Below are 20,569 nucleotides of genomic sequence, written 5' to 3' on the forward strand. Positions count from 1 at the left end.
CAAACAGCCAACCTTCCAGTTCCATGTTGAGTTGGGGAGAAAAAGCTCTGTCATGTTAACGCATGTTTTCATGTTATGCCTAGAAATTACACTGGAGAATCTGTGATTTTTGGCTGTATCTGGTGCTCTGCCTCTCTCTTACTGGATTAATCCAAGCCATGTTGTTACCCTTTCTGTTAAGTTCTCCATTTCAGCTCTGTACGGGTTTGGTGGCAGATCTGCACAGTCTTTAGGGTAGCAGTATCTCTTTTGGGTGGCTTTTCTGGCCAAGAAGAGGGGAAGAGTTAGCTGTTCTTCATTGTATTATTTGCACCTTATTTCTCAGCAGACTAAAGTGCTACTTGGATACTACTGCTGCATGCTAATACAAATGCCTGTCTAGAAAGCAAGTCCCAGTTTTCTTAAGGTGACATCAGATTTTTGTCCCCTCTATTCAGGAAAAGTTATCAGCCAGTTCTGTCTTCCTTCTTCATGATTTCTAGTGTCATCTCTGTTATTGACTTACTAGCTCTCTTGCAGGGTTTTGCCCCACTTCTAATTGGTGTAGTGGAAATTCTGGGTTTTTTCAATGTAAAGATGATATAAATGGGTTAAGTTTTCTTTTGTCTGGCTTTTCTTGTATCTAAGAAATACAAGACTTACCACCCTCGGCAAGGTGGTAGAAGGAGGAAAAGCAAGTTGCGAGACTTGGTTCTACGACCATTTATCATACTGTTTTATGAAGGTTTTACTATATATACAAAAATCTTTAAATGAAAATATCAAAAATACCAAATATTTCTTTTTGGTTTCCTTAATTTCCTGCTGTTCTGTGTTAGTTGAGTATTTTATTGTTTTATAGTAAATGAAGTAGACTGTGTAACACAATTTAATCCAAACGGAACTTAATAAAAAAACCCAAGTTTTAAAATGTTTGTGTTGAATGTGGGTGGGGTTTTTTTGTTGGTTTTTTTTTTTTCTTCCCTTGACTTCGATTACATAGTTTTATGTACGGTGCTGTATGGGAAGTATTTAAAAGTGGAAGCACAGAGCCTCGCTGCACAGCTGCCAGCACAGGGCTGCCTCCAGGCCTGGATCGCCTCCACCCTCTGTTGCGAGCCAGCCCTGGAGCTGCTGAAGCCAGGGCAGCCTTTCAGGATTGCCATGGGGGCTCTTTGTGTTGCCCCTGCTTGGTAACCTCCGACAGCCCAGGGCTTGTATGGGCGTCACTAGGGCTGTGCTCAGCAGTCTAAGCCGGGAAGTGCTCCTTTAGGCAGAACTGGGATCCAGATAGTTGCCTTGTGTAGAGGCCCTGGTTTAGGAGATGAGAATCGCACCCAGTAAGTTGTTGGTTTTTGTTTTCCCTCAAGCTGCTACCATGGGAATTAAGGTGACAAATCAAATAGGTCTGTTTGGTAGTAACCTCAAGTTGAATTATTGGTAGGGCTTTAACAACTTGGTGTTGCCGCTCTTTAATGCCAAATTCAAGTTAACTACTTAAAAATATTTGTAATATTTATGTTGATTTTTTTTATTACTTATGACTGCAAAATTCATGATTAATAATTGTAATTTCAGAGAGCAACTTGTGTTGGGTTGTTTTGTCAATGATACTCTGTTTTCACTTCAACTAACTTTTATTTTTTTCACCCTCCTCCTTTAGAGATCACATGGTCTTCTAAAGAAGTCATGGGTAGCTGCTGTAGCTGTCCAGATAAAGAAACTGTCCCAGATAACCATCGAAATAAGTTTAAGGTAAGCAACTGATGTGGTATACGGTGAATTCTTTTGTTGCTTTCTTGCAGAGTAGGTCTGTGATAGAAAAAAACTAAGTGAAAATAGGGTGAGCATTATTGAATTGTTAAAACATTGCAGAGTTGCAGGTGTCTGTGGCTACAGGTTTCTCTTGCCCCTTTGAGAAATCCTCTGTTACCAGCAGTGAAAGGAATTCCCTAGACAGGGTGGGCTCTTTTCTGACAGTTTTGATGTTCAGGAAGGAGAAGAAGCCCCATGCTTTTGATCCATCTCCGTTTCAGTTGGTGGGGCCCAGGTAAGTGTTGTTGCCTCTGGGAAGTTATGGAAGTTAGGGAGAGTGTTGTAAGCATAAGGGGAGAGCTACTGGAGAAATTTGATTATGAACCTGCATGCAGGGTCAGCAATAGAGGGTTTTAGGGGTGCTGATATTACTTGAAGATCACTACTGATCATAGCACTTTGAGATATTTTGTTCTTTGCTTGAAGGAATTTTATTTATAAATGTGCTTCTGTCCCTTATATCCCTGGAATTTGTAAGCTTGTGAACACTTGTTCATGTGCTTAATATGCTTAACATGAAGCTGCTGAAGTCAGTGACTAAGTAAACATGCCTTTGCATAGTCACACAAGTCAGATTTGCTTCTGTGCTCCAAACTGTCTCTGTGTGTTGGCAAAAGAATGTAATGCTTCCATAGTGAAAAATGATTCATGTGTTGCCTTAGGGCAACACTGAAATGAGCTTCAAAGCCATGGGAATTTCTGGAAATGTTTAATATTATCAGTACAAAAAGCTGAAGGATAAAATATTTTTCTGTTTTCTTGGGTTTTATAAATTTGACATCATTTCATGTAACTAGTTCCTATTTTTCTCCTTTTAGAATTTCTCTATTGTTTGTGTGGGTCGCTGATTTAGCAGTGGGGGGTAGAAGATGAAAGAATGTAATTTGCAAAATGAAGAAAGTTGGCATAAGCCTCAGTGACAGATGAAACTATTCCTATTCTTTTCAGTTGACTGGATTTCAAGTTGAAAATGTCTCTTTAAGGATTAACGTTAATTGACACCATAGGGAAGATTTTTTGGTAGCCTTTTTATTGAGTAAGAAGGAATCCCACTAAAAGCAGCAATGGGAGATAACGTACATGCAGAGGAAAATACAGAGTGTCCAAATCCATAAAGGATGCAGATGGCCTCAAACTGGTTTAAAAGCAGAAAGAATTAGGGTTGAAGCTTTACACGTGCTTTCATGCAGGATAACCATAGGTTATTTGAATTATTTGTTGACTTTGAAAAGGCAGAAAAAAAAATATCTAAAACACTCTGGTCACAGTGCAAGGCTATACGTGTATGTGAAGGAAGCTTTATCTTGGAGCCCCTTATCCTTTTTCATTCCTTTTTCCAGCTGTAAGTGGGGTTATATGACAAAGCAAATATTATTTTTTTTAGAAATGGGACTCAAAGATTCCATTATCTGAGGTATGCCTTATCTGTGTGGAAATACTAGAGTAAGTACATAAAGCCAGTTAAAAAAAAATAAATTACACATCTCTTCTATTTTAACTTTCTCCTCAGATCTTACAATATTGTTGTGCAGTCTCATTCATATTGCTTCTAAATATGTATTACTTTAATTCCGGGTTTGAGGAGCAAAGGAACTGGTTTGAGTGGTTTGGTGTTTTTTTGAGTTTGTTTTTTTGTTTATTTTTACCTCAAGGATTGTAACTAATATGACAGAGCAGATGGAGTGCATCAGTGAAACATGAAGATTATTAGTAGTGGTATTGGTGCTCAGAGAGTACTTACCTAATGCTATTTAACTTCCTTTTTGTAGGTTATTAACGTGGATGATGATGGTAATGAACTGGGTTCTGGCATAATGGAACTTACAGATACAGAACTAATTTTGTACACCCGTAAAAGGGACTCTGTAAAATGGCACTACCTCTGTCTCCGTCGCTATGGCTATGACTCAAATCTTTTCTCTTTTGAAAGTGGCCGAAGGTGTCAAACTGGACAAGGTACGTGGAATTTTTGTATATAAAACTTTTTGGAAATTTATTTGCTGTTGGAAGACAATTTTGTTTAAAAAGCCTATATTCACCTGTCCCTTGGCAAAGGTTATAAAGGCTGTGGTTTTATATGTGAATGTGGTTTCTGGAAATAAAGTTACCTTATAAGGAGCGGTCTTATGGTAAAATGAGGATTTGAGTTGCACATAGTTTTTGGCATTGTAGGTCTGGAGCACTTCATGCTTGTATGTGTGGATACTTCTGGTCATCTTGGGAGGTGGTTTTGACAGGGAAATGCTCCTGCCTCAGAGGCTGACTTGCCTTTCAGGAAGGGGCAGTGAAACCTGGAACTGTGGAGGAATCTCTTAGGAATTCAAAGAATTCTCTATTTGTAGATTTTAAAAGATTGGAGCACTGATATGAAATGGGTATTCCTATCCTATTATTGTCTTCAGTAACACAATCGTGTTTCATTCTCTTTCTAAAACAAATGTCAATTTCATTTATATCAGTGACATCTTTCTCAAATTTTGACGCATTTTTGTATGAAGTGTGTAAACTTCAGCTATGCTTAGTTATTTTCTGTATGGGTTTAATTGGAAAAAGATGGTTACCTTTCCAGTTCCCAGATCTTTCGTGCTTTGGCCAAGGTTGGCTCCCAGTGAGAAGATGCAGGCTTTTCTCTCTCTTTCTCTCTCTCTCTCTCTCTCTCCACTGCAGCAGTCCGTCCTCAAGGGAATGGCTGTTTTGGTTGAGGTCTCATTTTGCATCTTTCTATGGTGATGTAGTTGTGTGTACTTGGAATTCCTATGTATTTATACATTATGAAATTAAATTCCATTTTTATTTTCTTATAGATTTTTAGCATTTACTAGTATTTTGATCAATAATTGTATTTAGCGATTGAATGGTTTTTTTCAATCTCACTGTAAAAGATCAGGCAGATGAAAGAACTTGATCATAAACAAAGCTGATCAATCTTCATTGTCCAAGCAGAGGTAAGGGCAGGCAGTTTTGGTTTGGGTTTTTAATCAGAGTTTAGAAGGTGTTCTCAGTTCATCTCCTAGTGAGAGATTGATATGTTTTCAAATGTTACCGTGTACTCAGTACTAAACTAAATTTTCAGACTTCTAAAGAAGAAAATAGTAAACTTACTTTTGAAAAAAATCACTTTAATAGATTTTGCAGGTTTAATTTTCTTGTTCTAAACATATAAAATAGATACTAATAAAAATCAGTTGAAAATACTGTTTTGAAGGTTCTTTTCCTATTAACAAGTCTGCAAAATTTTCCACCAAGTCTAATTGACTACTCTGCTTCCCTCTTATTTTTTTTTTTATAGAGAAGATTCAGCAGGCTGTGTAAGCAGCAACCCTTTCCCTCCCTCTTTTGTTTCTTGCCTTCCTTACGTAATATTAAAATACTGTGAATATTGAGAAAAAAGAAATCCGGCAGAAAATGTTCTCTCTGTTGCTTTTTTGCAATGGAGCATTGTTCCTTAGACCTACGCTGGGTTTTGTGGGCACAAGTTGCAAAACTTTGTCTTCACTTGGTGAGATGACAGAGAAGTTTTTCATTTGAGAATACCCTCAATACTGCCCAGCAACTTTTACTGATTGCATTAGTCAATATTGTTTGCGCTTTCCATTTAATCTCAAATTATATCTATTGAGAAGTTGTCTGAAGGCACTGATAGTGAAACACTGAGCTTGTGCTAGGTATTAAAAACCTTGAAAACATTTTCTAGGAGCACACTAATAGATAATTCAGCATAGAAAACTTTGAGGAGCTGGTGGTCATTATATATTGTGACACACATCACATAGTATTTAATGTGAATGTATTTAATAAAAGTCAAGATTTCATCAAGCTGTTTCTGCTTGCAGTTTCAGTGCCAATTTCTTCACCACATATTTTAAGGAATCAGCAATTTGGAAGCACTTTTTTAAAATAAAGGGTTAAAGGCATCTGAATTTCTCAGAAACACACTGGGAGCTTTTTAAAGCTTGTGAACCTTTTTTTTTCTTTTTTTTTTTTTTTTGTCCATTAAGATTGAAGTTATCTAGTGTGAATCTTCAGAAATACACAGAAAATTAAACATGGACTATTGTACTTGAGCTGGATCATGGGTTGGGGAAATCCTGCCATGTGGAGCATTTCTGGTAGTTCTGATCTGTCACAGTTCTGTGTCCTTAAATAAATATATGATGATAGTAATTGTCAGTATGTGAACTTATTAACACTTACAGAACTAGCTATATAGCCTGGTAGTTTTTCATAAAGAGTGTTTTAAGACTGTAATACTCACTTTAAAAAATGAGCACCTGCACCCACATTTAACAAGCATGTCAACTTTAACTTCATGCTTTCAATGGAAGAATAACCCAAAGCTGCGACTTTGCTGGTGAGGGTAAGTTGGGGCGCTCCCTGCTGTTTAAAGGCAAAGTGGCACAATACACACACAAAATACATGGTATTGCTGCTAACTTTGTGTTCTGTGTCTATCCTTTAGCCTAAAACAATTGGTTTGTTACTGTCTGTTTCACACAGTTTGTCTTAGTAGCTTATCATTTTAATCATCTTCAAGAAGCTAAGCTTTTTCCCAGTGTTTAAATCCTTCTTTCCTGTTGTGCAGGTATCTTATTTTTATGGTAATTTAATAGAAATCTGGTTTAAAAAAATATGACCTTGTAGCACCACAGCACTTTAATGTAGTGGGCTTTTTAAAAATTTATTTATTTAATAGGTATCCTTTTTATCAGCTTAAAAGAAAAAAAAAAAAAAAACAACTTGCCCTGTTTTGTGGTTTGTTGGGTTTTTTGTTTGGTTGGGTTTTTTTACCCCTCATTTAGCACTCAAAACTTTAGTTTTGCTCTTAACTGAATCAGTTTTCTGTTCTAATTAAACTTTTGGTGCATGGGAATCTTATTCTTCTATTAGATAAACACTGTAAAGGTTCTCACAGTAATTTTGTGTGGTTTGGTGCAATGAAAATTTCTTAACATTTTTGCTTCTTTAACAGGTATTCATTACGTGGATTCCAGTTCTGTTTTTTGAAAGTTATGTACATTGTAAGGCATGTTTCTTACGTTAAAGGATTTTGATTTTTTTCTTGTGTATTTGTAGGAATCTTTGCCTTTAAATGTGCCCGTGCAGAAGAGCTGTTCAATATGTTGCAAGAGATAATGCAGAATAATAGCATAAATGTGGTAGAAGAACCAGTAGTAGAAAGGAATAATCATCAAACTGAGTTGGAAGCTCCAAGAACCCCTCGAACACCAACCAGTAAGTATGGTTATACTGTCAGATGACATAGCTGAATGTAATATGGTACTTAGCTAAAAATAGCATTTAATTTGCATTAAATCTTTAATAATTAAAAAGAAAACGAATTTAAACCTAAAGGGCTAATTACCAGTAATGCGTTCTCTTGAGGTACTTGCTGAAGATTCTCCTTTGAGAATCTTAAGTCTTGGGAGCAAAACTGCCGTAATCAGGTTCTCCAGGTTTAAGAAATAAGCTTTGGGAGCTTTGTTGTTGCATAAGAACATGGCTTCAGTGAAGCAGTGTTCCTGCGAACACTTATGATTACACCTATTGAATTGCATTACAATATATCACTATATTTTACTGATGCATTTCTGAGAAACGTGAGTGTTGGGCAATGTTCTGACCTTTTTGTTAAGGGAAAAAAGTAACGGTAATACCACATCTACGGTGGGTTTGTAATCTTTCTTTTGCCGTGAGTAGACGGATGGGTAGAGTGAAGTCCTTTCAGAAATACCAGAGGATTTTAGGTAATCTCAAGCAGATGGCTTGATATTTGAAACTAGGAATTGCAGGTTATTGATGATTTCAGAGAAATGGAAGCTTCAGTACATAAGTCCCTGTTTGTTAGGGAGACATGTTATTAATGGTGGAAAGAGAAGTTGGAGAGGGAGTTTACTGGCAGAACTGCAGTGTGTAATACACCTAGATTTCAATGGTTGCTTCAGACATGTTTCCCAGTAAACGCTGGGATGCTATACTCTGCAATTTGCTTTCCCTTTCCTTCCCCCCAGTAAAACTGAGTCTTGTGAATATGTATTAAGTTTAAACATATTTTAATTTCTCTTTTGAAAAGTTAAAATTAAGATACAAAGCACCTTACTCATATACAGTAAAATGTTCTATTTTAATATGATCTTGCTTGTTTTCTAATTGAATCAGCTCCTGGATTCAATGCACAAAGTTTACCTAATGGCTACCCCAGATATCCATCTTTTGGAGATGCTTCATCACATCCTTCCAGCAGACATCCTTCTGTTGGAAGTGCACGTCTCCCCTCTGTTGGTGAAGAATCAACGCATCCTTTACTTGTAGCAGAGGAGCAAGTGAGTATTTTTTTCCCCTCATATAACTTAGGTTCTACATTAGTTCACATTTTTCAGATGCTTGTTCTGTAGGCTTTTGTTTATGTTTTTCAGTATCAGGTGTAATGTATTTCTACTGTATGTTAACTACCTCTGAAAAGCGTTTGCTTTACATCTTTAAAATGATACTTTGTAGGATAGCTTGCTGAGGAGAAGTAACTGTTTTAAGTTGCTTTTCATATTTATATACAAGTATGTATTTGTGTATACTCTTTTCAAAAATTTCGGTAATTATTTTTAAACGCATAAATTGTACTTTATGAGAGATTCTGGTCAAAAACCTTCTTTACATGCGAAGTCTTCTATTTGGTGAATAGAGATCATGGAATGATTTAGGTTAGAAAGGGACCTCTAGAGTCCTGCAGGTCAAATTTTAGAATTAGAGGCTGCTGCACAGAACCTTGTCCTTTCATGCTTTAAATACTCCAAACAAGGGGATTCCAGTGTCTGAGCCATGTGTTCCCATGTTTCACCACCTTTGTTAGGAGAAGGCATTTCTCCCTAACGGGTAATCGGACTTCTTTCCTGTTAAAGCTGGTATCCATTGCCCCTTAGCCTTTTGCTGAACATGTTCAGAAAGGGTCTGGCTCTGTCTTTTTATCTATTAGGTAGTTGAAAACAGCTATTAGGTGGTTTCGTGGCCTTCTGTTAAGATTTAATAAGGATGGTGCTCTCAGCTTCTTGCATGTCACACGCTCTATCATGGCTCTCCACTGGACTTGCTCTGGTGTGGTGATGTCTGTCTTGCACTGGGGAGCGCAGATGCATTCTCACAAGTGCTGAGTTGACAGTAACAATCACTTTCCTTAACGTACTGGCTGTGCTTTTGCTGACACAAACCAGTGCATGTTTGGTTTGCGTTGCTGCAGGGGCACACTGCAGATTCACATTCAGCTTATCATCCACCTGGACCCCCTCTACTTTTCTGCAAGGCTGTTTTCAAGTCAGTTGGTGCCTAGCCTGTACTGTCAGTGGTGTTCCATACCAGGCACTGGACTTTGCAATTTCTGTTGCTGAACTTCATGAGTTTTCTGAGAGTTCAGTTCTCCGGGCTGCTGAGATCCCTCTTAGTGGAAACCCTACTGGTCTGGGATAGACTGAAAATTTCAGAGGGTGTGTTCTATCTCATCATTCAGGATGCTGATAAAAATGTTAGTCAAGGTTAATAAAATGTGTGGCGGTTTAGGAAGAACTCTTGTGTGTGATAAGAAACAGTGTTGGTAACTGGAGAAGGTAATCAGAGAAAAGTGCGGTGAACTGTCTTGTGGGAAGGGATTGGTTAGGAGCCCCCACAAAAGAGTCCCAAGTGTTATTGTTGGAGTTATTGAAGAGTAAATGAGTTTTAAAAAATCAGCGTAGGAGTCAAGTGAGCTGTAAAGAACACTTCAGCTTGTAGAGCTTGACAGAGAAGCTGGGAAGGCTGGATGGCTGCTGCTCTAAAATACTACTTTTGCTGCTTGGGTATCCAGACACAGAATTAAAATTTAGAGGAGGAATCCACTACTCCAGGCTTTCCCATTCAGCCTTGTGTTGATCCACTGTGGGAACTTGGAGGGATAACCTAGTGATGTATTCTTGCCTTTCTTAGTGACATCTGGCAGCCAACTCCTGCTCCTTTTTAGTTCTGAGTGCCATAGTTCATATAGAATTCTGTGTTTTTCTACTCATTTCTAGTATTAGGAGGCTGTTGGGTCTTGAATAAAAAGAATGGACTGTTCTTTCAGTAGAACTAACTTCTCATTGCTTGAGTAGTACACGAGACAAAATCGTGGGGTTTTTTTAGTGGTGGTTTGTTTGTTTGGATTTTTTTAATGAACAATAGATTTCCTTTGCAGCATGGAAATTACAAAGATAAATTTAGCCAAAGCAACTGTTGAACTGTTGGTCACTGTCATGGTAAGGGACAACAAAGTAGATGTCTCACTGATTTATCCAGGTGAACTAATGAGCTAAGTTGGAGCAGCCCAGTGTTGCCGTGACCACAGCAGAGCTGGAATAGAACTTGAAAAGCTGTAACTAGAGCACGACTGAGATAATTATTTTAATTTGATGTTTTAATGTAGGATGTAAATTCTGTTCTTTTGTTAGAGTAGCAGTAACAAAACCAACAGTAAAATTTCAGGTGAAAAAAAAACAACCAAAACAGAGCACAGTTCAACAAAATGATGACCTTTGCTCTTGAACAGCTGCTATCATGAGATTTGCTTTTTAGGTATTTTGATTAGAAAAGTGGGGAGTTAAGGAAAGAAATTTGGGGGGGGGGGGAAAGCACAGAACAGCATTTGAATTTCCTTTGGGTTTTTTTCTTCCCCTTTTAGGTGCACACTTATGTCAACACTACTGGGGTACAAGAGGAAAGAAAAAACCGATCAAGTGTGCATGCGCCACTGGAATCGAAGCTTTCAAACACTGAAACAACTAAAGTGAAAGAAGATCAGATGTGTACTGATGACAGAGATGCTCAGGTTCTCCTGGAGCCTGAAGGAGTCAAGTTTGTTTTAGGACCAACACCTGTTCAAAGGCAGTTAATGGAAAGAGAAAAACTGGAGCAACTTGGGAGAGATCAAGTTAGCGGCAGCAGCACAAACAACACTGAATGGGACACTGGGTACGACAGTGATGAACGTAGGGAAACACCATCTGGTAATAAATTGGTGTATGAAAATATAAATAGGTTATCAATCCCTAGTGCCTCAGGGGTCAGGAGAGGTCGTTTGACATCAACCAGTACCTCAGACTCCCAGAACATTAACAACTCTGCTCAGAGGAGAACTGCGCTATTGAACTATGAGAACTTGCCATCCTTGCCTCCTGTTTGGGAAGCCCGCAAGATGAGTAGAGATGAAGATGACAGTTTAGGACCAAAGACCCCATCTCTGAATGGCTACCACAATAACCTAGATCCAATGCATAATTATGTCAATACAGAGAATGTAACAGTACCAGCAAGTGCTCATAAAGTAGAATTTACACGACGTCGGGACTGTACCCCAACAGTCTTTAACTTCGACATTAGGCGTCCAAGTTTAGAACACAGGCAGCTCAACTATATACAGGTTGACTTGGAAGGTGGTAGTGACTCCGACAACCCTCAGACTCCAAAAACCCCCACCACTCCACTTCCGCAAACTCCAACCAGGCGCACAGAGCTGTATGCTGTGATAGACATTGAAAGAACTGCTGCTATGTCAAGCTTGCAAAAAGCACTGCCCCGAGATGATGGTACTTCTAGGAAAACTAGACATAACAGTACTGACCTGCCTATGTGAGCCTGGGAAGCATTAAATCATTTGCACCTTTTGTGAAGTTTATAAAATTGAAGATGCAAGTACTTTGCATTTCTTAACACTAACGCCTTTTATAGACTAATAGAATTTTTTCTGCATACTTCATGTACTTGTCTAACTAAAGGGAATTAATGTAGAGCAAGTATTCATTTAGGTAACACTATTTCATTCTACAGTAGTAGTAACTAGTGCATAGCAGCAGCGTCACCACCTTTCACAGTGCCTCTTTAAACTGATTAGAGTCTGAGTGATGTGCCAGTTTTGAATTTATAAATATTCTGGTCTGATGCCTATACTCATTAATGGCATTTATAACACTTTTTAAAGCCTGTTGATATGTGCATTATTAGCAGGTCAACCTAATCTTTCAAGATACATATTTTGCGTTCATTCCTCATTGAAGTGGCTCTTCCAGAATGAAATGTATGTAATGCATTAATTCATTCAGTTTGATGTACACAAGATATATTGGTTCATCTCAAGGGATATAAACACCACACCTTTTTTGTCTGTGTTGCTTTTGTTTTTTGTTTGTTGGGGGTTTGGGTTTTATTTTAAGACCACATGGGCAAGAAGGCCTCTAATTCCTGATAGTTTTCTTAACTTGTGAGATATTTGAGAGGGCACAAAGTTCGTTGATCACAGCTATAAACACATGTAAACCCAGCCTTAAGCTCCTTCCGCTAGAAGAGAATTCCGAGTGGCATATCAAGTTCCTTGTGAAATCTGACAGAATTTTAATCTCATTAGTGTTTTGGGTTTTTTCGGTGAAAGAATTCACAGGTTGGCTGTGTGAATTAAGGCTCTTTTGTAATTTCGTAGTTCAGTGTGCCTTCCTTTCTTTGCATTTGTGCGTTTCTTTTTTATCTGTTCTATAATGTCTTGGTTTAAAAGTCAAAATTTTGTACATAACTTTAATTATCGTTCAGGGTCATTTATGTGTTTGTCTTACTCTCTGCATTTGACAAAGAAAGACTCTTGAAGGTCAAATGGTTGTCTTTGTCCAGTGTTCTACTTTTACATGCCTGACAGAAATATCCCAGCTCTCTAGCAGCATGCATTATTGCACAACTGGTTTATTATGCAGCTATCGTCTTCCTCTAAAGCATTAGACACAGGTTACACGGGAGGCAGGGTACTGGACTTGATAGTTCTTTATAGAAAATTGCACATTCTAGCAATGTGCATCCATAGTTGATAGTATACTTTTAATTTAGAAAGATATGTAATAAATTATCTGAAGGTAGTATTATCTATGAGCATACTTTTCTTTTGCAGTTGGTGAATTTGATTACAACAATGGCTGCTCAGTGTTAAAGGTATATCCAGGTAGAATGTTTGTTGAATATGCTAGATGCACTCTTAGCAGGAGTTTTTGGGGTTGGCTTTGGTTTGGTTTTTTTCTAATGCGCAAGAATTGTAGAATTCTGGCAGTATTGCAGGTGCACCTTGATACTAGCAGCAGCAGTGATTGCTCTCCAGACTGTGATTGCAAAGGAATTGACACTTATGTGAACTGGTGTGATGTAAAATAACCCTTGAACTGTGAGGAAAAACATGCAAGAAAAGCCATTTGGAGATCTGAAAAAAAATAAAGGTCTTCATGCAATATTTGAAGTTTTATTAAAAAAACCACAACAAACTACAATTATTTTCAGTCTTTATATTGGAGTGTATTCCTGTTGCTTTGTTAGCTTTTTCTGTGGTCTTCTCTGAGTTCAGTAGTGGCAGCAGTAGCAGCACCTGAAATACGTGTGTCTTGCCACACTGTTAAGGGATATCAGGCAACCTTTTCACTCTGACTTTCATTATTCTTTACAGACTGTACAGTACTGAAATACCAGATGCACAAAGAACATAATTTTCAGAAGTAAAAAATAGGAGTCATTGAAACCATTGTGAGGAACTTAAATGAGATGAAAAAAACCCACCTCATTAATAATTTCACGGTCAACCTATGCATACTCTTGTGATAGACTCGTTGACTTGTGGGGAGACCTTGGTGCTCAAGAAAGTAATGACTACCTAGAGCTAGATGTTTTCCAGGTCTGCAGTGTTAGTGCTCCTTCACATCTTTGCTGTTGCCTCACCTTAGGCTATGGACCAGTCTTGGCCTGTACTGAAGATAAGTTACCAGGTGTTGCAAAATACTGGGTTAATGTGTGGTTCTTGTTCTTAGCTTACAGCTCACTTAAATTCGTGAGCAGAACTAATGTTTCAGCATGTGTTTCGAGGCAATTGTGTTTGATCTAGCTAGCTGCCTAGAAATATTTGGTCTCCACTGTATAGTATGGGTGTTTCAGAAATACTAATTAATTGGATCCTTAAAAGAGACCTATGAGGCAGGGAAGTTGACAACTAGGGAAACAGAGGCTTCAAGTAGATCCCAAGTGACCTGCTGAAATTATACCAACCAACCATATCCCTCCTTAGTTTGTTGCGCTTTCCTGTGCATTTATCCTGAATAGTCTCAGATCGTACAAGGCATAAGTAATTTTATGTTGTTGCAAGATTTACAGTACTACTTAGGCGGTGTTTTCTTAGCTCTGGTCCCCAAAATTGAGAACATACTGAAATTTCAACTTTCTGTAGCCTTAATTATATTGACAAGTGTGACAACATATTTTCCATATTTTTACCCTCTTATATTTTACAGGCGGGAATATGCTTTCTCATTTTGTCTATGCTGCAAACATACCCGGTAGTCCCTGTTACCTACGCTACTCATCTTTAGCATTCCTTATTTTCTGCCCCTTGAATTAGATGTAGTTGCAATGCACTTTACCCTTCAAGACTTGGTAAATATTTTTTTCAGTTCAGTCTCTTCTAAAGGCTGTGATGTTAGGTTTAGTATCTGTAATCTAGGATTCAGTTTTCAGCTGAGATCCCTCCGCAGTATTTAGATCATATTTATTTTGGGCCCACAGGTGTATAGACTGAGAAACTACAAGTATGCAATCATTTTCCTTAGTAACGTTAACTGAGACATGTTAAGTTTACATAAACTAGGACCTGCAAAAATGGCAGCATCTCTGTCTGCTCTACTTCTCATCCATAACATGCAGTTGGCTGCTACCGTTCAAGCACGTCTGACAAGGGAAAGCCTTTAACTGTAGGTATTCCTTTCATGCAGTGATTTGGGAAAGGCGTACATCAGTGTATCTTTCCATCAAGGAAACAGAGTTGATAAAAAAGATGAAACAGTGACCAAAAGTACATAATAAAGATTGTACCAGAAATAGAGTTAGTGAGAATTTAATCCATTGGTTATATCAGGAAAATAATTTTTTTCTCAAATTGATGTCAAGAGAAGAACCAGGTTTTTTGGTTTTGTAGTGTTTCTTGGTGGCTCCATGAAACACTATAAAAAAGACCATACTGAAAACCTTAACTCTCGTTAGAACATTTTTTGTTTCCCCCAATAAGTACATTTGGCATGACCGGGGTTGAATGTAATGGTGTGTATTGGAGCACTATTCCTGTTCCTATTGAAGTCTGCAGGACTTTTATAGAAATATCCAGTGTTCAAATAGACATTTCATATCGTAAAATGGTTAAACACCACACACACACACCCCTTCCCTCAGATGTTTGGATATTTGTACATGTGTTTACATCTCTGACTAGGGCTTGGGGTGTAAAAAGTGCCACAGAAAGGAGTAAGCTGTACAAAGTCCAAACCAGTGTCAAAACAGGGCTGGTTTTTTTGCCCATGACAGACCAGCAGTTGATTTTGCTGGTTTTACAACAGTGTGTATTGGCTCAAAATCTAGCTATCCTTGTTTTTATTTTATATTTAACCACTTCTCAATGAGACGGTCTGGAGAGAGATAGTCATTATTCACTGTCAGTGAAGGAAAATGCAAGTTCTGATTAATGTTAGTTACTACTTCGAGCATATAATGATGTATCTGATTTGGACCTCTAAAATACTCTAAGCAGTATTCTCTTCGTGTAAGGTGGGATCAATGGTGAAATTCCATTTCTGCACTGTAGTAATTTATTTAATGGCTGCAAATAAGATGAAACTAATTTAGTAGGAACTAATAGTGGACTTAAATTCTCCTATTTCCCCTAAAGAAGTTTGGTCCTTCAGTGTGATAGATAGAATTAGGTATTTTTTGAATTTAATGATAAGATCTTTCCCATCTTTTCCTTGAGGTAGCAATTCAGGCATTTATATTTGACAGTATTTACTTAATATAAACATAAGTTCATTTATGATATCTTTATTTTAAATTCATATACACTCCAAAAAAAAAAATCCAGAAGAAATTCCATCACAAAAAACTGCGTTAAGATGGAGTCAAGGTTGCTGATGTCCTTCTTACAGAGCATATACGAAAAAGACAGGAAGTCATGAGTTGAGGTTCTTTCACAATCGTTAGGAATTACTTCCTCTTTTGGACAAGATAAGTGAATACGAAAAGACAAACTTAGCAGCTGCAACTCTGACCATGTACACATTATTTCTTCTGATACTGTACTTTAAGTGTGTGACTAAGTCTGTCAGATGTCTTATGAGGCTATTACCCTAACACGGTGTTTACTCCAGATTAACGCAGTATTTTGTTTGGAAATAATGTAGGTCTACAGATAAAATATGAGAGACAAGTTACCTTTAAAGTTGGTGAAACAAGTGTTGGACATTTCTATATTTTTATATATTACAAAGGGCATTTTGAAATTTTTCTTGCAGTTTTATTGATTTAGTGCGGTAATATACATATATTGTGACAATGTTTTCTGCTATATCCATTACTTTGGTGTAATTCTATTTTATGTAGCAAATACGTGTATATACAGAAGAGATTATGTAAAAAATATGATTAAGAAATAGGCTTGAGCCCTTGAGAATAGGGACTGTCTTCCTCTGTGTCTGCAAAGTACTTAATGCCTTGGGGTCCCAGCCACAACTCCTGTCTAAGACCTGTGGTGACTGAATTGCCAAGCGATGAGCGTGGAAGAGCAGCTCCTCTGCTTTCCACGAGAAGCCTTAGTACAAAAGATGCCGTGAAGCTCACCTTGCCACTCCCTGGTGCTGGGGCTGTGCTGTACATGCTCTTTTCCAGCGCCACCTGCCAACAACCCAGAGAGCCCGGAGTCCGTGTGTCGTTTATGCCAGTCCTTCCCCTGGGCAGTAGGAAAGGAAGTCTGAGGTAGGAGCTTTGATGTCATCAGGGAATCTTCCTTGTTAGCAGGGTGATCCTTCCGGAGCTTGTTCGGGCCTCATGCAGTGTCCTTTGAAACCAAATGAATGATGCGTGTTGACTTCGGGGGCCACTGGATGTGCTCCTACAAGATCCGAGTTCTGCTGACATAACAGCTCTGTTACACCTGAGGACCTGGTTGGTCAAGTTCTTCAGGAATGGTTTAAAAATACTGTAAAAATATATTTAATTACATGTACTAAAAAAATTTCCTATTTGTTGTGGTCAGAGTTCAGATGACTATGTGAATTTTGATTTCTTAGTGATACTTGCATATATATTGCTTTAACTATTATGTATGAAAGAGGAAGTGATTCTAAAGTGTGAAAGATCAGGATTACACCTGCTTTTTAATGGTTATGTTATTTAGCAATGGATGTCAGCAAATTTAACTCCATATTAATGCAGTTTTTTTGCATTAGAATATGTGTGTATATCATACACCCACATTTTATATATAATACGTTATATATATTTGGTACTAACTTTGTATTTTCCCTGAAATTTTGCCAAATCTCGAACACAGATGTTCTCACTTGTAAGACTTTGGTACTTAACTGAATGTATAAGAAATGCTCTGGTATGAAAGTGTGTTGTATGATGTCCCACAACACAGAGGTCTCAACCAGCAGGCACGTTGCCTTTTTCACATCTCGCTTCATTGCAGCATCACCTTTCATCTCCTGAAAAAGTCTGTTTAAACTGCAGACCTGCCATCGCAGTACTGCTGAATACCACACGCTAGCATGAAAGCTGACTGGTAGTAGTAAAAATACAATAGTCACCAGTGTGCCACAAATGCATTTATTAAATGCAGAAATAGACGTTTCTACAAAGGCCAAAATCTTATGTTGTATGTTCCTTTCTTGTCATTACATTGTATGATATTGTAAGATTATTGTATGTCCTAATTTGCATTATAAAATGTTTTTTCCTACGTAAAGGCATAAATATAGCAACTTTGTATAAAGGTAGCTTTCTAGATTTTTATTTCTTTTATATAAAAATGTCTAAACAGTGGGAGTACCATTGCCAAATTGTTTATAAAATTTCAGTTACTTTGCCCTGTTCAATGAATTTCTTTTTACAAACATTCCATGTTTCTTTTATGAAAAAAGTGATATTATACTATGCAGAAAGAGTGTATTTTTATGCCATTCCACATTAATCTTAAAAAAAAAAATCATGCCACTTGTTTTAAGCTGTCATCTTTGAGAAAGCTTACCAAATGTGCATTTTTTTAAAAATCTATTATGTATTATGATAACATTTTCCCCCTTTACCAGTGCCAACTTCATTTGAAAAAAAAAATAATTGTAGCATGGCAATAAACTATTGATTTTACATTGAAAATTGTCTGTGAGTTTTTTCAGTATTTCCCAGTGTTGGTGTCACTGGATTGTATTTCTTCCTTTAAATTGTTGCTTCAGGTACCTGTCTCCCTGCCCGTCCTCACCCTCCTTGTATTTGACTCATTACTTAGTGGTAAGAAAAAGAACCAACAAAACAAACCCAGAACATGATGACCTGTAGTCTGTAAATTTTTCTCCAAGCCTTTGTTTTATTTCTACTAGTGTTCTGTCACATCTTTCTTATGTATGTAGACTTTTTTCTTTTTTTGGTGGTACTACTGTTGCTATCAACTACTGGCTGGTGAATCACATGGCAGCAATTTGAATGTGCTCTGTTCTCAGTTACTAAATGAGTAAGATTTCACAAAACCCAAATGGACGTTGTTAGCATAGTACTGATAAATTCAGAAAGGAAGTAATAAGAAAATACATGGTTGAAGTCCTGTCCAGGTGGCCTTTCCTCTGGAGACTGTAAAATATGGTGGTGATTTATCATAATTCAGTATTTTCTCTTTCGTCCCTCCCAAGTCACTGTTTTATGGCATAATTTATGCCTAATATGCCATAATAAATGGCAAAATGAACAAAACTCCAGAAACATCGGGAGATGTTTTGTTTTCAGAACCTCTTAAGAAACACCATTATGTGGTCCTTGCACAATGTTGGTTAGGTAACTTATGAAATCTGAAAACTCAGTTCTCAAGAAGGTTTCCATATCCCCGGCCAACGGTTTTGCAGCTTTCCTAACAGGCATGGCAGCTTAGCAGTCCATTACACTTAATGTTTCCATACTAGCATGATATGGAGTTCAGCAGAAACTTTGGTTCTGTGTGCCTTCATTTCAAATGGACGGAAAGCTTCCCAGTAACGTTTGGTTGAAATACTTCAGTGCACCTGTTCTGATGTGACAGCAGATGAAATACATGCAGTTAAGAGAATTAATCGCTAGCAATGTTATAACATCATGCAACTGATATAAGTGATTCCAATTAAAATATGCATGTGCCTTGCATTCTTGACCTAATGCTTTGTTACAAAATAAAATTTTGAAGCCAGCTGAAAATAGGTGGCATTTGAACAGCCAAGCATTAAAGAGCTGACCTTCCAGCCCTATGTGCCTAGTACTAGGATTTCCAATAATGATATAAACTGGCCTTGTTAAAATCCTGTACACAAAACACAATAATACATCTGTTAATTTTCAGTTGGGAGCACCTGAAGGGTTGAATTTTGTGAAGAGTCTGGGTTCTTTCCCTTCCTTCCTCAAACTCTTGCTCAGAGGTTTGAGTGAATGGTTTCACTGAAGTTAAGGCTTAAAATAGATACTGTGATCGATGCCTGTATTATTGGTCCCAAAGAAACCAGGGAACAGTTGCTGCTTTATTATTACTACATCATTAACACCTCGGCTGTAAACAGAAGGTCTCAATCTGAATTAAAGCGCTATCAGTAGATACTGAGATGTGTGGAGGTCCGAGAATTCATCCCTAAGCAACCAAGCCTGTGCAGTGCCCTCACCTCTGTTGTGCCGATGGCAATTTTTAAGGTCACACTGTAAGAGGAGAAAAGAAAAAGTGCCTAATTTTTAATGTTTTTGTAAACACATATACTTTGTAAATCACCTCATCTCTTTCAAGGTCGTTTTCAATCTGCTGCTGGGTTCTTCCTGTTCTGGTGTTGCTACTTGTACACATTGTAACTCATAGCTTAGGGATAGTCAAAAGCCCCTTAAACCAAATTTATAAATTTGCTGTAGTAAGTTTTTCTATGAGCATTTGGTCTCCTGAAGGCCAGAACGCAGTTAATTGTCCAAGGCACTTTAAAATCTCTTTTTTCCCCAGCTCACACCACAGTAGCAGCAAACGTGAATTAAAATGAATTTAGTTCAGTGCAAATCTTTATGAATGCTCTGAAATAAAAAGAGCTGACATTGTTTTAGTTGGGTTTTTACCCCTACATTTTCTACACAACTATGAGGAAAACTGAAGATGTTAAAATTTAGTTAGTACTCTAGTTTTCAAGACAATGTTAAGGGGGAGAAGATATCTCTCTGAAGAAAACAAAGTAAAATGCCCAAAGAACTCAAGAAAAAATACTAACCAGGTACTGATGTACTGAAAACCAGAGGTAGATGTGAAAGTCTTCAGAGTTTTAGTCATGGCTTTAGCTCTTTTTTGCTGTCTCCATTGGGATAGATACCAATCTTTGGCCAGTTTGAATCTAGAACAAACAGCTTTGTGTATATCCCACGAGGGTTGTATCTGGCAGCAAGGAGAGGAATACCAGCTGGAATTAATTCTTGAGGAACAAGCCATACAAACCAATTAACTTTTTTTATATGACCAGGTAACTAAATGGGCTTTTTGTGCGGAGGAAAAGCAGTGACAGAACAAGGCTTGGATGGGTTCTCACGTCTGCAAAGCTGCCAAGATAATAGCTACCAATTTTTTAATATTGAAATGAAGAGTGTATTGAGTAGGATTGTGCTGGGGTATCTCCTGTTCACTGCTTTTAATTGGTGATGCGGATGATGTAATAGCTAATAGCTGCGACGGTCTGGCAAGCGT

General features: G+C 37.7%; 1 protein-coding gene across 2 annotated transcripts in view; it reads left to right on the plus strand.

Annotated features, from left to right (window-relative positions):
- The window catches only part of FRS2 (fibroblast growth factor receptor substrate 2), a 78,772-nt gene extending 60,769 nt beyond the window's left edge, over positions 1–18,003 (plus strand). For both annotated transcript variants that reach the window (XM_080391129.1, XM_080391130.1), the window contains 5 exons: positions 1,643–1,734; positions 3,564–3,750; positions 6,868–7,026; positions 7,951–8,114; positions 10,472–18,003. In XM_080391129.1, coding sequence (XP_080247255.1) covers positions 1,669–1,734; positions 3,564–3,750; positions 6,868–7,026; positions 7,951–8,114; positions 10,472–11,422 — 1,527 coding nt within the window. In that variant the 5' untranslated portion in view covers positions 1,643–1,668 and the 3' untranslated portion in view covers positions 11,423–18,003. The remainder of the gene's footprint in view (positions 1–1,642; positions 1,735–3,563; positions 3,751–6,867; positions 7,027–7,950; positions 8,115–10,471) is intronic.
- Positions 18,004–20,569: the final 2,566 nt, after the last annotated feature.

Source organism: Falco punctatus (assembly GCF_963210335.1).
Source record: "Falco punctatus genome assembly, chromosome: 6".
Taxonomy (NCBI): Eukaryota; Metazoa; Chordata; class Aves; order Falconiformes; family Falconidae; genus Falco; species Falco punctatus.